Raw genomic sequence first — 21,859 nt, 5'->3', positions numbered from 1 at the left:
GCATAAATCTTTATTGTTAAGGCCCAATTTGAATATAGCAAGTTGTTTTATTACCTAATTGAATATAGCAATCTTGCATCTGCCTAAAAAGCCTTGTTGAAATCAGGCCTATTCTTTTCAAGTTGTTTTGCCTTGTTGGTTTGAAAATACACTCCATTTCATTTCATCTTCTCAGAAAATGTAATGGTAGTTTCAAGGGATTAGAATTGTGGGAAGTTTTCTTGTTTTAATTCGAGTTGCTCACCACATTGTTTGCCATAGCTTTCCTTTTTGTTGTGTCTTCTAAATTGAATCCCTCTGTTAATCGTTTTCTCTCTTGCCAGCACCTCTTGTGCATTTTCCTCTTAACTTTTCACCATATTCTCTCTATACATTGAATACTGAATGAACCCATCTGCTTTCTCTACTCTTTAAAATTTTTTTGACATTTATATTTTCCTTTTTGTAATTGTGGTAAAATACACATAACACACTTTTTCTTCTTGTAGACTTGGGCCGGTGAGCACTGCCCAAGGCATTTATGGAGATTGGTAGTACAACAAATTCTGCTGGGCATACTGAACTTCTCAGCCATACTCCATCCTTGCATCATCCTTCCCTGGTCCTCTGCTATGGCTTCTGTACTTTATTTTTGTCCTTAAGCCACCTATGCCTTCTGCACAACTGCCTTGGAGCAGATGGCCTTGATTCTTCCATCACAGAGAACATGGAGGCACTCTGTGTTCACATCCAAGCTTTTCATGCGCTTAAACATTTTTCTTCTTCGTCTTTACTTTCTGTCTCCCAGGCTCAGAGGAGAAGTGCCTCATTCCCATCAAGGTTAATCTGCCTACTGGAGTTTTTGTGACGTCTTCCTACTCCTCTGGGATGTTATTCCAGCATTTCATCTTGTCTACTCCTTTACCTCCACATTTTGTCATTCATTACTTTTCCTTCATGCTTAAGTTGTTTCCATCTTAAAGACGGACAAATAAGCAAAAAACAAAACAAAAGAACTTAACTTTTATCTGCACCATCTTTTCTTCTTCTTCTTCTTCTTCTTTTTTTTTTTTAAGATTTTATTTATTTATTTGACAGACAGAGATCACAAGTAGGCAGAGAGGCAGGCAGAGAGAGAGGAGGAAGCAGGCTCTCCACTGAGCAGAGAGCCCGATGCAGCACTTGATCCCAGGACCCTGAAACCATGACCTGAGCTGAAGGCGAGGCTTAACCCACTCAGCCACCCAGGCGCCCTGTGCCATCTTTTCTTGTAGTTTGACGCTGTGCTTTTTTTTTTTTTTCTTGACTCTTCACTATGTACCTTGAAGGAATGGTCAGCAGCTCTTGCCTTCCCGTGTTAATTTTCCATTCTTCGGACTGTTGAAGTTAGGCTTTCATATCCACTATGTCCCCTGAAGGTGCTCTACAAAAAGTTACTGGTTCCCTGGTTGCCAAATCTGGTGACCTCTCCAGGCCTCATTTTCTGTGACCTTTCTAAGACGTTTAATGCTGACCACTTCCTTCATGAAACTTCTTTGTTTTCTGGGGTACTACTTCCTGATTTTCCTACCTGTGGCACACTCCTTCTTCTTCTCCTTTTCTGCCCCTCTTCCTCTGCCCGTGTCTTCAGCGCTGATGCTCTCTTTTACCTCCCTTTCAGTAGTGTCACTCATCTGCATGGTTTTCGTTTTGTATACCCAGGTGATTCTGAAATCTGAATCTTCCACGCAGATCCCTGTTTTGAATCCATATCCACATGACCTGATCCTCATAACAGTCCTACAAAATAGTTCTGCTTTCCACATTTATAGTTGAGGAAATTGAAGTGAAGGGATGTTTGGTTATCTCTTTGAGGTCAAGCAGTCAGTTGAAGAGGCAGAATTTGAACTTCTTTCTAAAGTGAGGTCTTTAACTCTGTAAAATGCTGTTAATTAAACATCTCCACCTGGCTATCTGAGAGATGTATTAAATATGTCATGCCCCATAACGAATGCCATCCCTAAATCCGTTCTCATTATTCCTCCTCCTATACTCTCCCCTGCAACAAAACAAAACAAACAAACAAACAAAACCAAGAGAGAGAATTTGAAAACTATATTCTCAATCTCAATGAATGGCATTCTTTCTTCCAGTTATCCAAGCCAGAATGTGTGTCAGGAATTGACGTAGACTTCCCTCTGTCGTTCCATCTTCAGACCTGTCTGGCCCAAGGAAGCCTCAGTTCCTGGGTGTTCTCCCTTTTTAACAGGACTTATAATCATTCCCTCCTTTTCACTTCTTCTGCTGTCATAGTTGAGAACTTCATATTGATCTGGATTGCCATTATAGTGACAATCTAACTCATTGCTTCCCATATTACCTGAGCTGAATAATAGAGGTTTTTAATTTTTTTAAAATTTTTAATCTGTTGCAGAAGTTTTATAGCATTTAAAAATATGAATTGTTGGGAAAAAAAGAAAAAAATATGAATTATTGGAAAGCTGAAGTGAAAAATGTAAGTGAACTATAAGCTCCATTTTTAAAATAATTAAATTTGATAGCCACAAAATAATTGACAAACTGCTATGAAAGTTTTTAAATACTAATTGTCCACATATATCCTGTCACAGATAGATAACAGTTTGTGGATTGACACTGATCCACAGACAACATTGAGGAGCACTGGTTCATGGTATCTGAGGAAGAGAAATGTCTTTAGTTGTCTCAGATTACCAGATGGGCTTATTTATTTAAAATGGAAACATGTCAGTTAGGATGTTCTTTGCTTCTGGCTTATAGATAGCGTGTATATATGGATTAAGAGGTTTTAGAAAATTTCCTGTTTCTGTAGAATACCTTCTTTTAATATAAATAAATCCATTAGAGCAAGGAGTAATCATGTTCCATTACAGTTTAATGCTAAAATCAAAGTGTATCGATTTAGGAGTCCAAAGAAAAAAATTTTTTTTAAGGTTTTATTTATTTATTTGACAGAGAGAGACACAGCAAGAGAGGGAACACAAGCAGGTGGAATGGGAGAGGGGGAGGCAGGCTTCTTGCAGAGCAGGGAGCCAGATACAGGGACCCCGACGCAGGGCTCCATCCCAGGACCCTGAGATCATGACCTGAGCCAAAGGCAGATGCTTAACCCAATGAGCCACCCAGGTGCCCCCAAGGCAAAATTTTCTTAAATAGGTTGGAAGAATAGTCTTCATGGGTTACCTATAACAAGAATGATTTCCCCTGGCTTCATATATTTAATTTGATATTGTACGCATATACAAAAATTTCCCTTTAATGTGCAATAAATTATAGCAGATGAGTCAATATATTCTACTTCTGAAAGATTAAAATTCTACATAGCTATTAATCTGAATAGGTGATAAATAACAAAAGTAGGGTATTTGGATTTGTTAGACAAATGACTAAACCCTTATCACAAGATTTGTAGTAAATGAACTACAGACAGGTGATGCTTAAATGGTCAGATGGTAGAACACTACTTGCCTTTAGAAAAAGGCACTGCTGAGGAATCAAAACACACAAAACCAAAGTTCCAAGGGGTTGTGAATTCAAGAGTGGGTGTGCTCTAAGTTAACTGAAGTTATACCTAGAGTTAGTTTAGAAATTGATTAAATAAAAAAAGCCATACTGTGCCGACCTCCTTTTTGTCTACATTAGGTCTGACACAGAACAAAACAATATGGGCAAATGCTAAGAGAACATAATTTTCCTATATGAGGTTAAAAAAAAAAGTCAGAAAAAGCCTTTCAGATATTTTAAAAAAGCGAATTAAGCAATTAAGCTTCAGCACTGTACCAGGACTAAAAGATACACAGAAAATTTCTGACCCTTAGGAGTTCATTAAAAGTTAAATTCTTTTTAAGTTCAGTTACAGCAATATTTGCTCTGTTAAAGAAGTAAATGACCTCCAAACACAGTTAACCATCAAAAAACAAAACAAAACAAAAAAACCCTAACATTTTGTCATGAGAAGTAGAAGTTCTATCGGATGTGTAGGAGATGAAATGCCTAAAGCAGGATTTTATAGTCACTCTTCCATTTGTAGGTCATTCACAGGAGGTGGGAAAATGGCAGCTTGCTAAACCTACCCCTAGAGTGTGACCAAACGTTTTATTCAAAGAAAACTTTTTATAAAGTAGTAGCATGGCTTGTATGGAAGTTCAGGATAGAGAGGAGGTAGGAAAATGTAACCTCGTTGGGTTCTCTGTGCTCCCCAAAGCAGAAAGGGATGACATGTAGGGAAAAGAAAGTTTCTTTTTTAAATGTAATTTTTTAAAAAGGAGAAACAGAAAGAAAATAACTTTTCATAATTTTTCTTAATTTATATCATAGCAACTGAACCTGAGTTATGGCATAACATGTTCACCTGGTAGTCTGGGATGGAAATGAGAAATGGTGACATTGCTGGCAAGGGGAACAGGGAGAACAGGCACGTGGAGGATAGTTTGAAACAGCAATGTGTTGTTCTCAGAAGAAGAAGCAGTTTGAAGCGGCGAGTACAGCCAGGAATGAAGTGTCTAGTGCTGGCTGGGATGTGACCGTAGAGAAGGCTGAAACCGGTGCTTCTCAAGCGGATGTGCACATGAATCACCTGAGAATTTGCTAAAATTCCGTCTCAGGAAGGGGGCTTGAGAGTCTGCTCTTCCCTAAAGTTGCAAGGTGATGCTGATGCACTGGTCCACAGACCACACTTGGTTCAAGACTCAATTTTGTTCTAATATTTACTGATACTTTGTTTCATGGATTATGAGTTACCCCTGTTCAGTGTTTGTTGGATATTGCAAAATACATGGCATTTCTGTTAAGGTAGATATTTAGATATTAAATAATTTTATATGTTTTGTTCTGATGATGGTAAAATAATACTCTTAGCAACTTCATTGCCAAGGGCAAATAAATAATTTAGGTATAAACTCTTATTTTTATTGAATTAGCTGAATAAGATGATGCAGTATAATAATGGGAATAATCTAAAATTTGGAATTAGATTTTTAGACCTGGACTTCAGTATCAGTTGTGTGTTGAAACAACTGTGACTTAATGAAGCTAAATTAACCCATTTCTCTTTTTTGTTTTCTCATGTCTGAAATAGTTATACTTGCCATTTTTTAGAATTGTTGTGAGAGTTAGAAATGATAATGTATGAAGTACCTAGCAGAGAAAGATTAATGGGAGGTTTCAATCACCAAATTTTGAAATCCCTTGAAGCTAAATTTCTACTATTCTTAAATAAAGAATATTGGGTGATCTTATCTTAGGAATGATTGATCTGTATATGATTTAACCCTTTTTACTTTTTGTGTCTTGTGTTCTCATTTTTGCCAGGTAATGTTCTTTGTAGTTTATAAGAGCTCTCCTTAATTCAAGATCCACTTATTCTCATGGTATATAATGTGGTTTTACAGAGGGGAATATGTTGTGTTTCTGAATGCTCTGGAAGCATGAAATAATAGGTTGGATTGTAGTTGTATCTGGTTTTTAGAGTTCTTCCTTCTTATTTTTAAATGATTTCTTGATTATGAAAATTTTGTATATAATTTGCCACTTTTGGTTTGTTGTGAAATAGAAACATCCCCCTTACGGAGACAAAAAATAGCCCAGCCTCTTGCTTAACTATCATTCGAGCCTATAAATAGATACAACAGTTTGTGTTCCTCTGTAGGGAGAATCTTAGTGAAGACTCAGCGAAGAGACCCACAAGTGCCTTAGAAGTAGGATTGAGGCCTTTTAGGCAGGAATTCTGGTGGTTCTGGTGACCAAACCCCAGTTCTCCAGAAGGGGGACATAGAACGTGGGTGGGCACATCTCTGATCTGTGAGGACAGGCACAGCAGTTCTAAAGCCAGGGCCTCGATGGGCCTTTAAAGCTCAAGACAAGGGCCCAGGTTGTTAGACAGGAGTGTATTAAGGAAATTAGTATTTAGTCTCCACTGCCTTTTTTTGATACTAGCTCATTTATTTAGCTTTCTTGTTTCATGACTATGGTATACTTTTATTTATGCTTGAGTTTTTAATGGATGACACAAGGAAATTATAAGCACCTTATAATTATAAGCACCTAAAGTAGCTCTGAGATGGAAATAAGTCTTAGTGATAAAAAAAAGTTCTTAGATTAAATGTGGTTTTGATAGTAGGCATTTTATTAAAAAATTTTTTTTTCTAATTCTGTGCCTTGTCCTTATGTTTTGGTTGTTTAGATCTGCTTCAGCTCCCCAGGAATATGATTGAAAACAGCATGTTTGAGGAAGAACCAGATGTGGTAGATTTAGCCAAAGAGCCCTGTTTGCATCCTCTAGAGCCTGATGAGGTGGAATATGAGCCCCGGGGTTCACGACTGCTGGTGCGGGGTCTTGGTGAGCATGAGATGGATGAGGATGAAGAGGATTATGAGTCATCTGCGAAACTGCTGGGCATGTCCTTCATGAACAGAAGCTCAGGCCTTCGGAACAGTGCAGCTGGCTATAGGCCGAGCCCAGATGGGACTTGTTCCGTACCGTCTGCAAGGACCATGGTGGTCTGTGTTTTTCTTATTGCGGTTGCTGTTTCTATAATCATGGTGATTTATCTACTGCCCAGATGTACCTTTACCAAAGAAGGCTGCCATAAAAAAAACCAATCAATGAGACTAATTCAGCCACTTGCGACAAATGGAAAGGTGTTTCCGTGGGCACAAGTCAGGCTTCCCACCACCATTATGCCACTACGCTATGAACTTAACCTACACCCAAACCTCACCTTGATGACATTCAAGGGTTCTGTGACAATTTCACTTCAGGCTCTTCAGGCCACGTGGAATATCGTTCTTCACAGTACAGGCCATAATATTTCGAGAGTGACCTTTATGTCCGCAGTTTCAAGCCAAGAAAAACAAGTTGAGGTCTTGGAATACCCATTTCATGAACAAATTGCCATTGTTGCCCCTGAAACCCTTCTCGAAGGACACAATTATACCTTGAAGATAGAGTATTCAGCGAATATATCTAGTTCTTACTGTGGGTTTTATGGAATCTCCTACACAGATGAAAGTAATGAGAAAAAGTAGGTAGTCTTCCTAAATGATTCTACTTCTTTGCTCTGTGATGACTTACATAATATGGATTCCTTTGCCCGCACCAAGAGACATTAACTGGAATTTTTTTTTTTTTTTAGGAGGTTATGTGCAAAATAGTAGAATGGTGATTTGGAAGAATATACTATTTCTGTCTTAGTCAAAGTCATTAGCAACTATGTCATGGAGGGATTTAGGCAGGTGGGTGGGAAGAAATGGATGAAGATTATATCAATTATAGTCTCTAGCACAAAATCTTAAGTTATTTTGAGCTTTTAATGCTGGTGAATCTAGTTTTCAGTCACCTCACGGGATCTCGGTGGATGCAAAAAAGAATTTTTATTTTTTTTAAGACCTATTTTCCTAACGTGCAGAGCTTTTAGGAGGTGCTTAGTGAGATGGAGAAAGAGGGCAGGAAGAACATTTGTATGCTTACATATATCATTTTTAGTGTCCTTGATATTTGCTGTTCATTAAAAAAGTCACTTGATTTGGATTTCTGATGGAATTTTTAAAAAAATCTAGGAGAGACTTAATTTGGTTTTTAAAAAAGGTGATTCAAAACATAAAAGTACTCAGCCCCCTATTTAGACTGTTATTTTTCACTTGAATCTTAGTATTCATAGTATATATGAATATGGAAAGATGCAGTATACACTGCATACAGGTTATTCTTAAGTAGCAATAATGTCATTTCTCTTAATGTACATGAAATCTTATTAGAGCTGTTTAATTTGATTGGCACATTCTCTCATATTACTTTGTAAGCCAGTTTTTGAATTACTGATGCTAGCCGTTTGGCAAATGTATGTTGGTATATTGAGAAAAATAGAACAGCAATGAACATTTAAAATCTATCTTAAGGAAATGGTTTGAACCTTCTTAAATGATGAAAGACAAAGCAAGATCTCTATACCTATGCAGAAAAGTAATTTTTTTCTTTGCCTTTATCTTAAAAAAAAAAAAAAGGCATTCTGGAGCTTGTGTGAGATCTGATGTTAAAAACAAATTTATGATTGTCAGATGTGGGGATGGGTATTGCCAGAGGTGAATGTGACCCACGATAGGTTCATACCCATTTCCTTTGTGGGTCAATGTTTCTTTTCTTTTTACTTTCACTCTGATCTAAAACTAGAATTTTACCTGTTCAAATGTCTCTATTAACAAAGAAAACTGAACTGTAATATAGTAAACAGGATTCCCCCTCCCCCAAAAGGGCAAATTTGTAATTATGGCAGCTCATGGCTTCTTGCCTTTATTTCTCCCTTTATAATCATCATCTCTAGGAACTACAGGATATACATAAAAACAATGCAAACAAACCTGGAAGACAAATCCTGTGGTCATCTCTTCTAATCAGATTATTGCCCTTGGAGTCCCTTGGGCCAACTACTATCTAATGGAAGGAATAAATGTATGGCAGAGAAAGGTGATTTGGGGTATGGTCACTTGTTGATTCTTGCCATGGGCTAGATCAAGTTGTGGAAAATGCTAGAAAAATAGAGAAGACAATTCCTTAAAAATAAGAAATAGAATATTATTTTAAAAAGTGTTTTTAAATATATTAAAACAAGTTAGTATGTGAAATACTGCTGTTAAAAAAGTATATAAATCTGTTAACCTGCCTGCTTCAGTAAAATGAATGCCCCACATGGTTGTATATCTTGATGGAAAGTAAGAGTTGAGAAGATTATTTACCTTTCAAGGTATCTGAGAACTGTAATTCAAAGCAATATTTTTGGTTTCTCTCCAACTTTTAATTTTGCATGATTCTATTAGAGAAATTTTTTGCATGCCCCCTCCAAAGTGCAGTAAGAATAACTACTTAAACAACTAGATAAAATAATTAAGGGATACATTCCTTATTGATGGGAAAATCAGATTATATGTAAATGTCAAACATATATTTTGGTCAGGGAACTTTACCGATATCATCTAAGATGTAGACATCAATGACCCTAAGATGTCATTGAACTTGGGAGTTCACTCTAGAAGGTGTTGATGATATACTTAAGGTTCTAGATAATAAACTGATACTAAAAGAACTAGTAAACAAATTTAGGATGGGGATGTGTTTTATTTCTTTGTCCTTCAGTTTTTCAGTCCTTTTTCTTGAACTCTTCAAGCATCCTCTTAACTGGTCTCCTTGGCCTCCAAACTTGCCACTTTATCCCCTACTCTTCTCTTGTCACCATCTTACACACAGTTTCCAGGCACATATTTCTAGAAATACACATTTAACCATGTTGATCTTTGGTTTAAGATTCCTTAATACTTCCTCTTTTCTAATAGGATTCAGTTCAAGATTTCAACAGATCTGGCCCTTGTTTTATCTCCTATCCCTCACCTGCCATAATGAACTTCATGTGACTCTCCTGAATTCCAGTGATAATAATAATATTTACTGAGAACCAAAGTGCTAGAAACTTTTCCAAGCACTTTCTGTGTTTAGTATTTGATCTTTTCAAACCCACCAAGAGGTGGATATTAATATTTCATTCATTTTACAGGTAATGAGGCAGAGGCACATAAAGCAATTCATCTAACATCGGCTAGCAAGTAGCAGAGGGGGACCTCAATGTCATTTTCATTAGAAGCTCTGTTCTTAACCACTGTGATGTATTGGCTCCCTAGTTCACACCACCTTTTCATTTACCCATTGTTACTCCCAGTGGTTAGAATTCTGTTGCATGACCCCCAGCTAATTCATAATTGTCTTCAGCACTTCAGGTAATGCTCAAAGTGCAGCTAATATTTCTGAAAGCAAAGGAAATCACTAATGAAAGCATAAGCTTCAGGGTGTTCAACATAGATAGGATAGATTATAAGTATCCTCAAGCAGCAACCTTCTCAAAGCGACTTTTATGTAAAAGTTATTATTGCATCCCTTTGAACAGTAATTTAAAATTTTCTTTGTCTCAGAACATTATAATCCAATTTTTATATAATAAAGCAGTGGTCTAAGTAGACTATATGCATGTTACGGATATTATTAAACTTTATCCCCTGGTCCCTTGTGGCCCTGTTCCATAGTTTTCTGTTAAGTAGGTAAGAATTTGGTAGTGAAGTGAAGAAATTGAGTATTAGCAACATAGTATGTTTAAATTGTTTCCTGTATGTTGATTGCTATCTTTTGTGCAGTTTACTCAATAGAAACAATTATTTGGGCAAATCCTTATGGGAACAAAACGATAATTATAAGTGTGAATGAAGAGTTATGACTATCTAGCATTGGTAATAAACATCTATGTTGGACTTTGTGCCAGACAAGTAGCTTTTATTTTGAATAGACTTAATAGATTCTAACAAAACCCCTAACTGTTTGGCAGAGGATCCTACCTCAGTCCTAAGTTAATGAATAAGGAAACCGAGGAGTATGTTACTGATTTGCCTAAAGTCACATGCAGGGTTTTGTCTTCTTACTCTAAATCCCACACTCTTTTCTGTATGTCTTTTCGAAGTGGAAACTAAGCCATAAGCAAGTGAGGTCATCATGTCCAGAGGGGTGATTGTACATGTGCCATATTGACTTGTACCTAAAATATGTGCAACAGGGCCATACTTGCCCTGCTTACTCTATGGCCATATTGGGATGATTTCCCAATTGCAGATCTCTTTTATTCCTCCGTTTTAATTGAAAATCTGATTTTCTCTTCTTTTTCTTTTTATGCTCTTCTCCCAACTTTTAACTGAGGACTTTCGTATGATTTTAAGTCTCATGTGTTGTTGCTGTGCTGTAGGAAAGGGAGGAAATATTTTTATTCACTTCTGAAGATTGTGAAGACCATCATACTACAGAGTGCCTAGGGGTTTTTTTGTTTTTTTTAGTCTTCATGAAAGTGTAAGTAGTAAGTTTAAGGTTTAGTGTTGTGAAGCCAGAGTCTGGGTAGATGATTGATGGCAATTAATGACCACCTTTCATACTGATGTCCATCTGAAACCTTTTTAAGACCTCAGTAGCCCATTGTAGGCTACCTTTGTGGCTTTATCTCCAGCCATCCTGGACAGCCACCTCCAGTCCCTGAGTATCCATCACTCTGTCTTGTGCTTCCCACTCTTTCTGCAGTGTCCTTTCTTCCCTTTTCCACCTTTTGAAATATTCCTCATTTTTTAAGACTGTTGAAATTTTGTCACCAGTTTCCATACGGTATTTCAACCGCTACTCAGAATTTGTTTCCTATCCTTTGTTTCCACTGCTTTATTTTCATTATTAATGACATAGTTTACAGCCTGACAGGTGTCTGTTCATCATATAACCTGTGCCTCTCCCAGCTGATTGCAGATCCTTTAATGACTGGGATTTACCAGGTTTATCTTAGTGTCCTTAGTACGTGGCAAGATGCCTTCAAGAGTAGGTGCTCAATAACTGTGGATGAATTTACATTTGTTTTAGGTACTTTGCAGCAACTCAGTTTGAACCCCTGGCAGCAAGATCTGCTTTTCCTTGTTTTGATGAACCAGGATTTAAAGCCACATTTATCATCAGGATCATAAGGGATGAGCAATACACTGCTTTATCAAATATGCCTAAGGTACTGTTCTGTTCCTTAATGTAAAACCTTTGAGTGGATCTCTTTCTTTGTAATTAATACTTGAATTCCTCTTTGTGATAATGTTGAGAATGATTAAAATTATATACATTCTTATTCCTTCTTAAAATACCTAAGTAAAAGTTAAAATATACATTGAAATTAATCAAGAAGTCAGCCCAAGGAGCAGTTGAAGGAAGAGGAAGACCTGCTGGATGTGGAATGTGTGGGCAGGAAATGGAAGTGTGTCATATACTAAAGCTGTACAAATAATAATATTATATGAACTAGTACTAAAGATCACAGTGGTATTTTCTGAGATGTGTATTTGCTATTCTAAAAAGTGATACATGATAGTGTTGAATCATGACTGACCTTTGTGTTTTATTGGTTATTTGAAAAATCTCTATGGAAATGTGGAGGTTTAACAAGAGCTTGTACCTGTTTCTTAGATGTAAATTCTGTGTGGGAGGCAGTGAGGATGAAACAAAGCAGAATTTCTTTTATGCTAAACAGAAGCTAGGGTTTTGGTTTTTTCCCTGACACGTGAGTAGCCATGTGGAACCCATGTGGTTAGTAGAGAGGAACAGTCGCATCTAACAGACTATGGAGTCAACCTTTGTAGAGAAGAGAGGATGTGATCCGTCCTTCAATAGGGACATCACTTCAGCAGCTCCACTCCTAGCCATACTCTTCACCTTAATCTTCCTTTAAAAGAGGGGAGATACCTACTTGCCTAATATCCCAAAAGGTATCTTAATTCATAGTCAGAAAATCTTGCAATGTTGCATGCATTCTTTCATCTTGTGTCTACTGCATACTTCTCTAGTGACTTATCACATTTGATTCTGCTAAGCCTTCTTAAGGTCATCAACATGGCACTTTAAAAAAGCTGTTTCAGATCTTTCAGAGGGATATCCTATCTGTAGCTCCTTCTTCTGAATTTGTAGCAGTAGAGTGGAGCACTCCTACATCATAAGGAAGGATTTGGTTTGGGTGGTATTTTAAAGGGGAAAGACAGAACCACTGATATTCACTATTTCTAAGTTACATTTATTTAAAGTGGATCTTTTGAAATTAAAATTCCTTAAAGATTTTCACTGTACTCAGTATATTTGCATGATGAGGCACAATGGAGCAGGTTGAGAGTAAAGGCCATGCTCTGTTTAGAGTAAGAGTCATGCTCTCTTGTGCTGAGAGACTAAAATATGCCAACATCTTCCCTACTTGTATCCTATTTGAATTTTCAACTTCTTAGTTTGTTACTGTCATTTATTCTTATAGTTAACTAGATATCTTTTCCCCTTTGCTTGTAGAACTCATCAGTCATCATGGAAGATGGACTCGTTCAAGATGAGTTTTCTGAGAGTGTGAAAATGAGCACTTACCTTGTTGCATTCATTGTTGGGGAGATGAAGAACCTGAGTCAGGATGTAAATGGAACCCTGGTATGTTGTTGTAGTAATTGTCTTGAAAGCCTGTTTCATAAGAGGTTAAGAGAGATTCTTTAATGACTTCTGACAGCTGTTTTATGAAGGGAAATAAGCTTTTTAAAAAAAATTTAAATTTAAATTCAATTGACATAAAATATATTATTTGTTTCAGGGTACAGGTCCATGATTCATCAGTCTTATATAATACTCAGTGCTCCTTACAACACATACGTTCTCCAGTGTCCATCACCCAGTTATCCCATCCCTACCCCACCCTCCCCTCCAGCAACCCTCTGTTTGTTTCCTATGATTTAGAGATCTTATGGTTTTTCTCCCTCTCTAGTTTTGTCTTGTTTCATTTCTTCCTTTCTTCCCCTATGATTCTCTGCCTTGTTTCTTAAGTTCCACATAGGAAAATAAGCTTTTGGATCACAGCTCTGACAACTTATGCAAGAAATGTTATTTTTTGCTTAGTGTTATTTACTTTCATTAATTAAATACCCAGTCAATAATTTTCAAGTTTCCTTTAATTTTACTTCTACAAGAGAATTCCAGTAAGACAGTATATGTATAACAAAGCTTCTATAACTGGGCTGCACAATATGGTAGTCAAGGGCTTTATGTGGTTTTTCATTTAAATTAACTAAAATTAGATGATAGCATCATGGCTGAATAATGTGTCCCTCATTCATGTCCTCTCACCCCAACAATAATTAACATCTGTTCATGGACAAAAATGGAAGCTATGGAATCCAGCACCATATGCCAAAGGACCTGGGAGGAATCTTGCCCACTGATGCATCAGGTACTAGGCATATAGACCATGGTCCTGGCTGTGGACCCTGTAATGGCATGTGAAATAGCTCTAGCCCTCTTGGCCATGGTGTGGGATCATCTGAGAAATACTGTCTTAGATAGTAACACCTGGACAAAATAGTCTTTGTGGAAGTCCACATTTCTAGCCAAAAAGTTCAGCACTCTTAGAGGAAAGAAATGCAAGTTTGGATGCATTGGCAAGAGCAGTTACTAAAGAGTGGAGGAGGTGACTGCTACTTCAGATGTGAAGACAATAATGTAAAACTTCAAAGAACATGAAAAATCAAGAAAACATGACAACACCAGAGAATCACAATAGTCTTCCAGTAACAGATCCCAAAAACATGGAAATCTGATTTACCCAACAAGGAATTCAAAATAGCTTTTTAAAGGAAGCAAAAAGATAATTCAGTGGAATCTAGAAACAATACATGAACAAAATGAGAGTTGTAACAGATAGAGAAATCATAAGAAAGAATTTATTCTGGGGCTGAAAAATACAATGAGTGAAATAAAAAAAGGGGAAGTAGAGAACATCTGTAGTAGAATGAATCAAGCAAAAGAAAGAATCTGTGAGTTAGAGGACAGGAAAGTTGAGGGGCGCTTGGATGGCTCATTCGGTTAAATATCCAACTCTTGATTTCATTTAAGGTCATGAGCTCAGGGTCCTGGGATGGAGCCCCATGATGAGCTCCCCATGAACAGGGAACATGCTCAAGGATTCCTCCTCTCCCCCTATCCCTCAGCCTGGCACATGCACTGTCCCCCCAAGCCCAAATAAATCTTTAAAAGAAAAATAAAAAAAGAGAGAGAGACAGGAAAGCTGATATTATCCAGCAGGAGAACAAATAAAAATGGAGAAAAGACTGAAGAAAGCCTGATTTATGGGACACCATCATAGAAACAATTTGTGAATTACTGGAGTTCCAAAAGGAAGAGACGGAGGAGGGGGACAGAAAGCTTATTCAAAAGAAGTAATGGCTGACAGCTATCCAAATATGGTGAGAAATTTGGATAATCAAGTTTATGAAATTGACAGGTTATCAAGCAAACAGCTTGAAGAGAGACATGATAATAAAACTGTCAAAAAATCAAAGAGAATCTTAAAAGGATCAAAAGAAGAGAAGCTTGTATCTTTCAAGGAATATGTCTATCAGTGGATTCTCTGCAGAGAACTTAGCAACCAGAAGAGAGTCAGATGATTCAAGGTGCTGAAAGAAAGAACTGCCAGTCAAAATACTCTTGTCTGACAATGTTTTCCTACAGAAATGAAAGAGAGAGAGACTTTCCCAGACAAAAGCTGAAGGAATCCTTCACCATTAGCTCTCCCTTAAAAAGTGCTGAAAGGAGTGCTTCCAGCTGAAAAAAAGGACACTAATTAGTAAAATGAAAATACATGAAAATACACAACACACTGGTAAAGGTAAGTATATAGCCAAATTCAGAATACTCTTACAGTATCATGTGGTGGTGTATGCATCCAACAGAATGCATAAAAAGCAATTCTGAGAAGGATATTTTGAGTGATAAATGCCTATGTTAAGAAACAAGAAAGATCCCAAATAAAAAACCTGATTTTATACCTCAAGGAACCAGAAAAAGAACAAACTAAATTCAAAGTTAACAGAAGAAAGGAAATAACAAAGATCAGAAGACAAATAAATGAAAGGGGTAACAGAGAAACATTAGAAAAGATCAGTAAAACTGGAGCCAGGTTTTTTTATTTTTGTTTTTTTGAAAAATAAATAAAAATGACAGACCTTTACTTGGACTAAGAAAACATGAGATTCAAAATCGGAAATGAAAGAGGCATTACCATTGATAACACAGAAATACAAAGGAACATAAGAGACTACTATGAGCAATTATAGGCCAATAAAATGGATAGTCTAGAAAAAATGCATAAATTCCTAGAAACATACAACCTAACAAGACTGAGTCATGAAGACATAAAACATCTGAACAGATCAGAAATGAGTAAAGAGATTGAATCAGTAATCAAAAACCTCCCAGCAAAGAAAGTCCAGGATCAGGTGGTCTCTCTGGTGAATTCTACCAAACATTAAAGAAAAAAATGCCAATTCTTCTCAAACTCTAAATAATTGGAAAGGAGGAAATACTTCCTGACTTACTTTACGAGACTAGCATTACCCTCATATCGAAGCCAGATAAGGACATCAGAAGAAAACTATAGGCCAGTGTCCCTGATGAATATACATGCAGTAGTTGTCTCTGCACAAAGTTCTTAAGAAAATGTTAGCAAATTGAATTCAGTAGCACATTAAAAGGATCGTAGACCATGATCAAAGGGGATTTATCGCTGGGATACAAGATGTTTCATCATATGCAAATCCTAAATATGATACAGCACATTAATAGAACGAGAGATAAGTATCACATGATCATCTCAATAGCTGCAGAAAAAGTATTTGACAAAGTACAGCTTCCTTTCCTGATTAAAAAACTTTAAACAAATTAGGTATAGAAGAGTATAACTCAACATAATAAAAGGCCATATATGACAAGCCCACAGGTAACATTATACTCAACAGTGAAAGGCTGAAAATCAGGAACAAGAAAGGGTGCCCACTCTCACCACTCTTATTTAAAATAGTACTTGAAATCTTATCTGGAGAACTTAGACAAGGAAAAAGAAATGCGGAGGGGTCAAGATGGAGGAGAAGTAGCAGGCTGAGACTACATCAGGTAACAGGAGATCAGCTAAGTAGCTTATCAAACCACTGCGAACACCTACAAATCCAATAGGAGATCGAAGAGAAGAGCAACAATGCTAGAAACAGAAAATCGACTACTTTTCTGAAAGGTAGGACGGGTGAAATGAATCCAAAGCCACGGGAAGATAGACCACAGAGGGAAGGACCGGCTCCAGGCAAGCGGTGGAAGAATGGAGGACAAAATCAGGACTTTTAAAAGTCTGCTCCAAAAAAAAAAAAAAAAAAAAGTCTGCTCCACTGAGGGACATTGCTCCAGAGGCTAAACTGGGGTGAAGCCCACGCGGGGTCAGCGTGGCCCCAAGTCCTGTTGGGTCACAGAAGGATCAGGGGTGTCTGAGTGTCACAGAGCTTGCAGGTGTTAGAGTGGGGAAGCCGGCTACAGAGACGGAGCTGAGAAGTGAGCTCTCAACTTGGGCTTACCTTGAACAGTAGTCCGTGACACAGGCCACTGCTCTGTGAGGGAGGTCCCCACAAGATCCAAGGAGGCATACCCTGGGGGAGCTCAGGGATCTGCGGGATTCGGAGACTCCAGGCGGAGCTGTGTGCCAGAGAGAGAGACGCTTGGTCAACGGCTGGGTGAGCTCGGAGTGCAGCCGGAGGCCAGGGAAACGGGAGTGATTGGGGGCTTTTCTCTGAGGGCGCACTGAGGAGTGGGACCCCGAGCTCTTGGCTCCTCTGGGCCAGAGACTAGGAGGCTGCCATTTTCATTCCCATCCTCTGGAACTGTACGGAAAGCGTTCAGGGATCAAAAGCTCCTGAAAGCGAACCCGAGTGGATTACTTAGCCTGGCCCCTTAAGGGTGTGGTGCAATTCCACTTCAAGCAAAGACACTTGAGAATCACAACAGGCCCCTCCCCCAAAAGATCAACAAGAAATCCAGCCAAGACCAAGTTCACTTATCAAGGAGAACAGCAGAATTCCAGAGGAGAAAGCAAAGCATGGAATTCATGGTTTTCTCCCCATGATTCTTTAGTCTTTCAGTTAATTTTTTTTAATTTTATTTTTTTTCTTCTGCTAAATTTTTTTTAACTTTTACCCTTTCCTCTTAATGTTTTTAGCTAGATTATCTTAAAAATACCTTTCATTAAAAAATAATAATAATAATCTTTTTTGAACCTTCATTATTATAGTCATATTTTATCCTTCATTGTATCTAACTTTATTTTTTGTATATACATACAGTTTTTTCTTCTAAAAAAAATTTGGGGTACAACTTCTTCTAATAGATCAAAATATACCCTAAATCTAGCTCCGGGCTTGTTCTAGTCTCCAGCCCAAGCAAATTCTCTCCACTTTCTTTCTCTTTATTCTCCTAACCAACTTACTTTATCAACTCCTTTTTTAGAAATTTTTAAAAAAATGGTTTTTTTTTCCATCTTTATAGGCATATTCCATCCCTTCATTGTGTTTACACTTACATATGTTTTTCATTCTTTAAAATTTTGGGAGGGGGGCGTCTGGGTGGTTCAGTGGATTAAAGCCTCTGCCTTCAGTTCAGGTTATGATCCCAGGGTGCTGTAACCGAGCCCCACATTGGGCTCTCTGCTCAGCAGTGAGCCTGCTTCTTCCCTCTCACTCTGCCTGCCTCTCTGCCTACTTGTGATCTCTCTCTCTCTGTCAAATAAATAAATAAACAAACTAAAATTTTGGGAGGTAGTTTCTTCTAAGAGACCAAAATACTCCCCAAATTAAGTGGGTGACCCTGTTCTAGTCATGAGTCTAATATATATATATATTTCTTTTTAATATTTTTTCTTTATTTCTTTTCTTTTTCTAATTTTTTTTAATTTCCGAACTTCTTTTTATCCCCTTTCTCTCCCCCCTACGATTTGGGGTCTCTTTTGATTTGGTTAAAGCACATTTTCCTGGGGTGTTTGCCACCCTTTTAGTATTTTACTTGCTCCTTCATATACTCTTATCTGGACAAAATGACAAGACGGAAAAATTCACCACAAAAAAAAAGAACAAGACGCAGTACCGAAGGCTAGGGACCTAATCAATACGGACATTGGTTATATGTCAGATCTAGAGTTCAGAATGGTGATTCTCAAGATTCTAGCCAGGCTCGAAAAAGGCATGGAAGATATTGGAGAAACCCTCCCTGGAGAGATAAAAGCCCTTTCTGGAGAAATAAAAGAACGAAAATCTAACCAAGTTGAAATCAAAAAAGCTATTAATGAGGTGCAATAAAAAATGGAGGCTCTTACTGCTAGGATAAACGAGGTAGAAGACTTAGTGATATAAAAGAGCAAATGATAGAGAATAAAGAAGCTGAACAAAAGAGAGACAAACAAATACTGGACCATGAGGGAGAAATCGAGAGATAAGTGACACTATAAGACGAAACAACATTAGAATAATTAGGATTCCAGAAGAAGAAAGAGAGAGGGGAACAGAAGGTATATTGGAGAGAATTATTAGAGAAAATTTCCCTAATATGGCAAAGGGAACAAGCATCAAAATCCAGGAGGAGCAGAATCCCCCTCAAAATCAATAAGAATATGTCTACACCCCGTCACCTAATAGTAAAATTTACTAAAGTCTTAGCGACAAAGAGAAAATCCCGAAAGCAGCCCAGGAAGAGAAGTCTGTAACATACAATGGTAAAAATATTAGATTGGCAGTGGACTTATCCACAAAGACATGGCAGGCCAGAAAGAACTGGCATGATATATTCAGAGCACTAAACGAGAAAAACATGCAGCCAAGAATACTAGCTAGGCTATCATTGAAAACAGAAGGAGAGATAAAAAGCTTCCAGGACAAACAAAAACTGAAAGAATGTGCAAACACCAAACCAGCTCTACAGGAAATATTGAAAGGGGTCCTCTAAGCAAAGAGAGAGCCTAAAAGTAGAAACAGAGACAATATACAGTAACAGTCACCTTACAGGCAATATAATGGCACTAAATTCATATCTCTCAATATTTACCCTGAATGTTAATGGGTTAAATGCCCCAATCAAAAGACACAGGGTATCAGAATGGATAAAACAAAACCCATCAATATGTTGCCTACAAGAAACTCATTTTAGACACGAAGACACCTCCAGATTTAAAGTGAGGGGGTGGAAAACAATTTACCATGCTAATGGACATCAAAAGAAAGCTGGGGTGGCAATTCTTATATCAGATCAATTAGATTTTAAGCCAACGCCTCTAATAAGAGATGAGGAAGGACACTATATCATATTCAAAGGATCTGTCCAACAAGAAGCTCTAACAATTTTAAATATCTATGCCCCTAACATGGGAGCAGCTAACTATATAAACCAATTAATAACAAAATCAAAGAAACACATTGACAATAATACAATAATAGGAGGGGGCTTTAACACTCCCCTCAGTGAAATGGACAGATGATCCAAGCAAAAGATTAACAAGGAAATAAAGGCCTTAAATGACACACTGGAACAGATGGACATCACAGATATATTCAGAACATTCCATCCCAAAACAACAGAATACATATTCTTCTCTAGTGCATGTGGAACATTCTCCAGAATAGATCACCTCCTGGGTCATAAAGCAGGTCTCAACCAGTATCAAAAGATTGGGATCATTTCCTGCACATTTTCAGACCACAATGCTCTGAAGCTAGAACTCAATCACAGGAGGAAATTTGGAAAGAACCCAAATACATGGAGACTAAACAGCATCCTTCTAAAGAATGAATGGGTCAACTAGAAAATTAAAGAAGAATTGAAAAAATTCATGGAAACAAATGATAATGAGAACACAACTGTTCAAAATCTGTGAGACACAGCAAAGGCAGTCCTGCGAGGAAAATATATAGCAATACAAGCCTTTCTCAAGGAACAAGTAAGGTCTCAAATATACAACCTAACCGTACAACTAAAGGAGCTGGAGAAAGAACAACAAAGAAAATCTAAACCCAGCAGGAGAAGAGAAATAATAAAATAGAAACCAAAAACAAAACAAAAAAACCATAGGAAAAATCAATGAAACTAGGAGCTGGTTCTTTGAAAGAATTAATAAGATTGATAAACCCCTGGCCAGACTTATAAAAAAAAAGAGAGAGAGAGAGAGAAAGAGAGAGAAAGGATGCAAATAAATGAAATCATGAATGAAAGAGGAGAGATCATAACCAACAGCAAAGAAATACAAACAATTATAAGAACATACTATGAGCAACTCTAAACCAACAAATTTGATAATCTGGAAGAAATGGATGCATTCCTGGAGACATATAAACTACCACAACTGAACCAGGAAGAAATAGAAAACCTGAACAGACCCATAACCAGTAAGGAGATTGAAACAGTCATCAAAAATCTCCAAACAAACGCCCAGGGCTAGATGGCTTCCCAGGGGAGTTCTACCAAACATTTAAAGAAGGATTAGTTCCTATTCTCCTGAAACTGTTCCAGAAAATAGAAATGGAAGGAAAACTTCCAAATTCATTTTATGAGGCCAGCATCACCTTGATCCCAAAACCAGACAAGGATCCCATCAAAAAAGAGAATTGCAGGGGCGCCTGGGTGGCTCAGTGGGTTAAGCCGCTGCCTTTGGCTCAGGTCATGATCTCAGGGTCCTGGGATCGAGTCCCGCATCGGGCTCTCTGCTCAGCAGGAAGCCTGCTTCCCTCTCTCTCTCTGCCTGCCTCTCCATCTACTTGTGATTTCTCTCTGTCGAATAAATAAATAAAATCTTAAAAAAAAAAAGAGAGAATTGCAGACCAATATCCTTGATGAACACAGATACAAAAATTCTCACCAAAATACTAGCCAGTAGGATCCAACAGTACATTAAAAGGATTATTCACCAGGACCAAGGGGAATTTATTCCAGGGCTGCAAGATTGGTTCAACATCTGCAAATCAATCAGTGTGATACAACACATTAATAAAAGAAAAGAATGAGAACCATATGATACTCTCAATAGATGCTGAAAAAGCATTTGATAAAGTACAGCATCCCTTCCTGATCAAAACTCTTCAAAGTGTAGGAATAGAGGGCACATACCTCAATATTATCAAAGCCATCTATGAAAAACCCACCACAAATATCATTCTCAATGGAGAAAAACTGAAAGCTTTTCCACTAAGATCAGGAACACGGCAGGGATGTCCTTTATCACTACTGCTATTCAACATGTGTACTAGCAGTCCTAGCCTCAGCAATCAGACAACAAAAAGAAATTAAAGATATCCAAATCAGCAAATAAGAAATCAAACTATCACTCTTTGCAGATGACATGATAGTATATGTGGAAAACCCAAAAGGCTCCACTCCAAAACTGCTAGAACTTGTACAGGAATTCAGTCAGGATATAAAATCAATGCACAGAAATCAGTT

General features: G+C 37.6%; 1 protein-coding gene across 2 annotated transcripts in view; it reads left to right on the top strand.

Annotated features, from left to right (window-relative positions):
• The window catches only part of LOC101682451 (leucyl and cystinyl aminopeptidase), a 110,986-nt gene that overhangs the window by 31,953 nt on the left and 57,174 nt on the right, over positions 1 to 21,859 (top strand). For both annotated transcript variants that reach the window (XM_004769950.3, XM_004769951.3), the window contains exons 2-4: positions 6,179 to 7,019; positions 11,423 to 11,561; positions 12,875 to 13,006. In XM_004769950.3, the coding sequence (XP_004770007.2) occupies positions 6,179 to 7,019; positions 11,423 to 11,561; positions 12,875 to 13,006 (1,112 nt within the window). The remainder of the gene's footprint in view (positions 1 to 6,178; positions 7,020 to 11,422; positions 11,562 to 12,874; positions 13,007 to 21,859) is intronic.

The sequence above is a fragment of the Mustela putorius genome, unplaced genomic scaffold (genome assembly GCF_011764305.1).
Source record: "Mustela putorius furo isolate JIRA1106 unplaced genomic scaffold, ASM1176430v1.1 tig00537350_pilon_pilon_pilon, whole genome shotgun sequence".
NCBI classification, from domain to species: Eukaryota; Metazoa; Chordata; class Mammalia; order Carnivora; family Mustelidae; genus Mustela; species Mustela putorius.
This window is presented reverse-complemented; position numbering and strand designations above follow the sequence as displayed.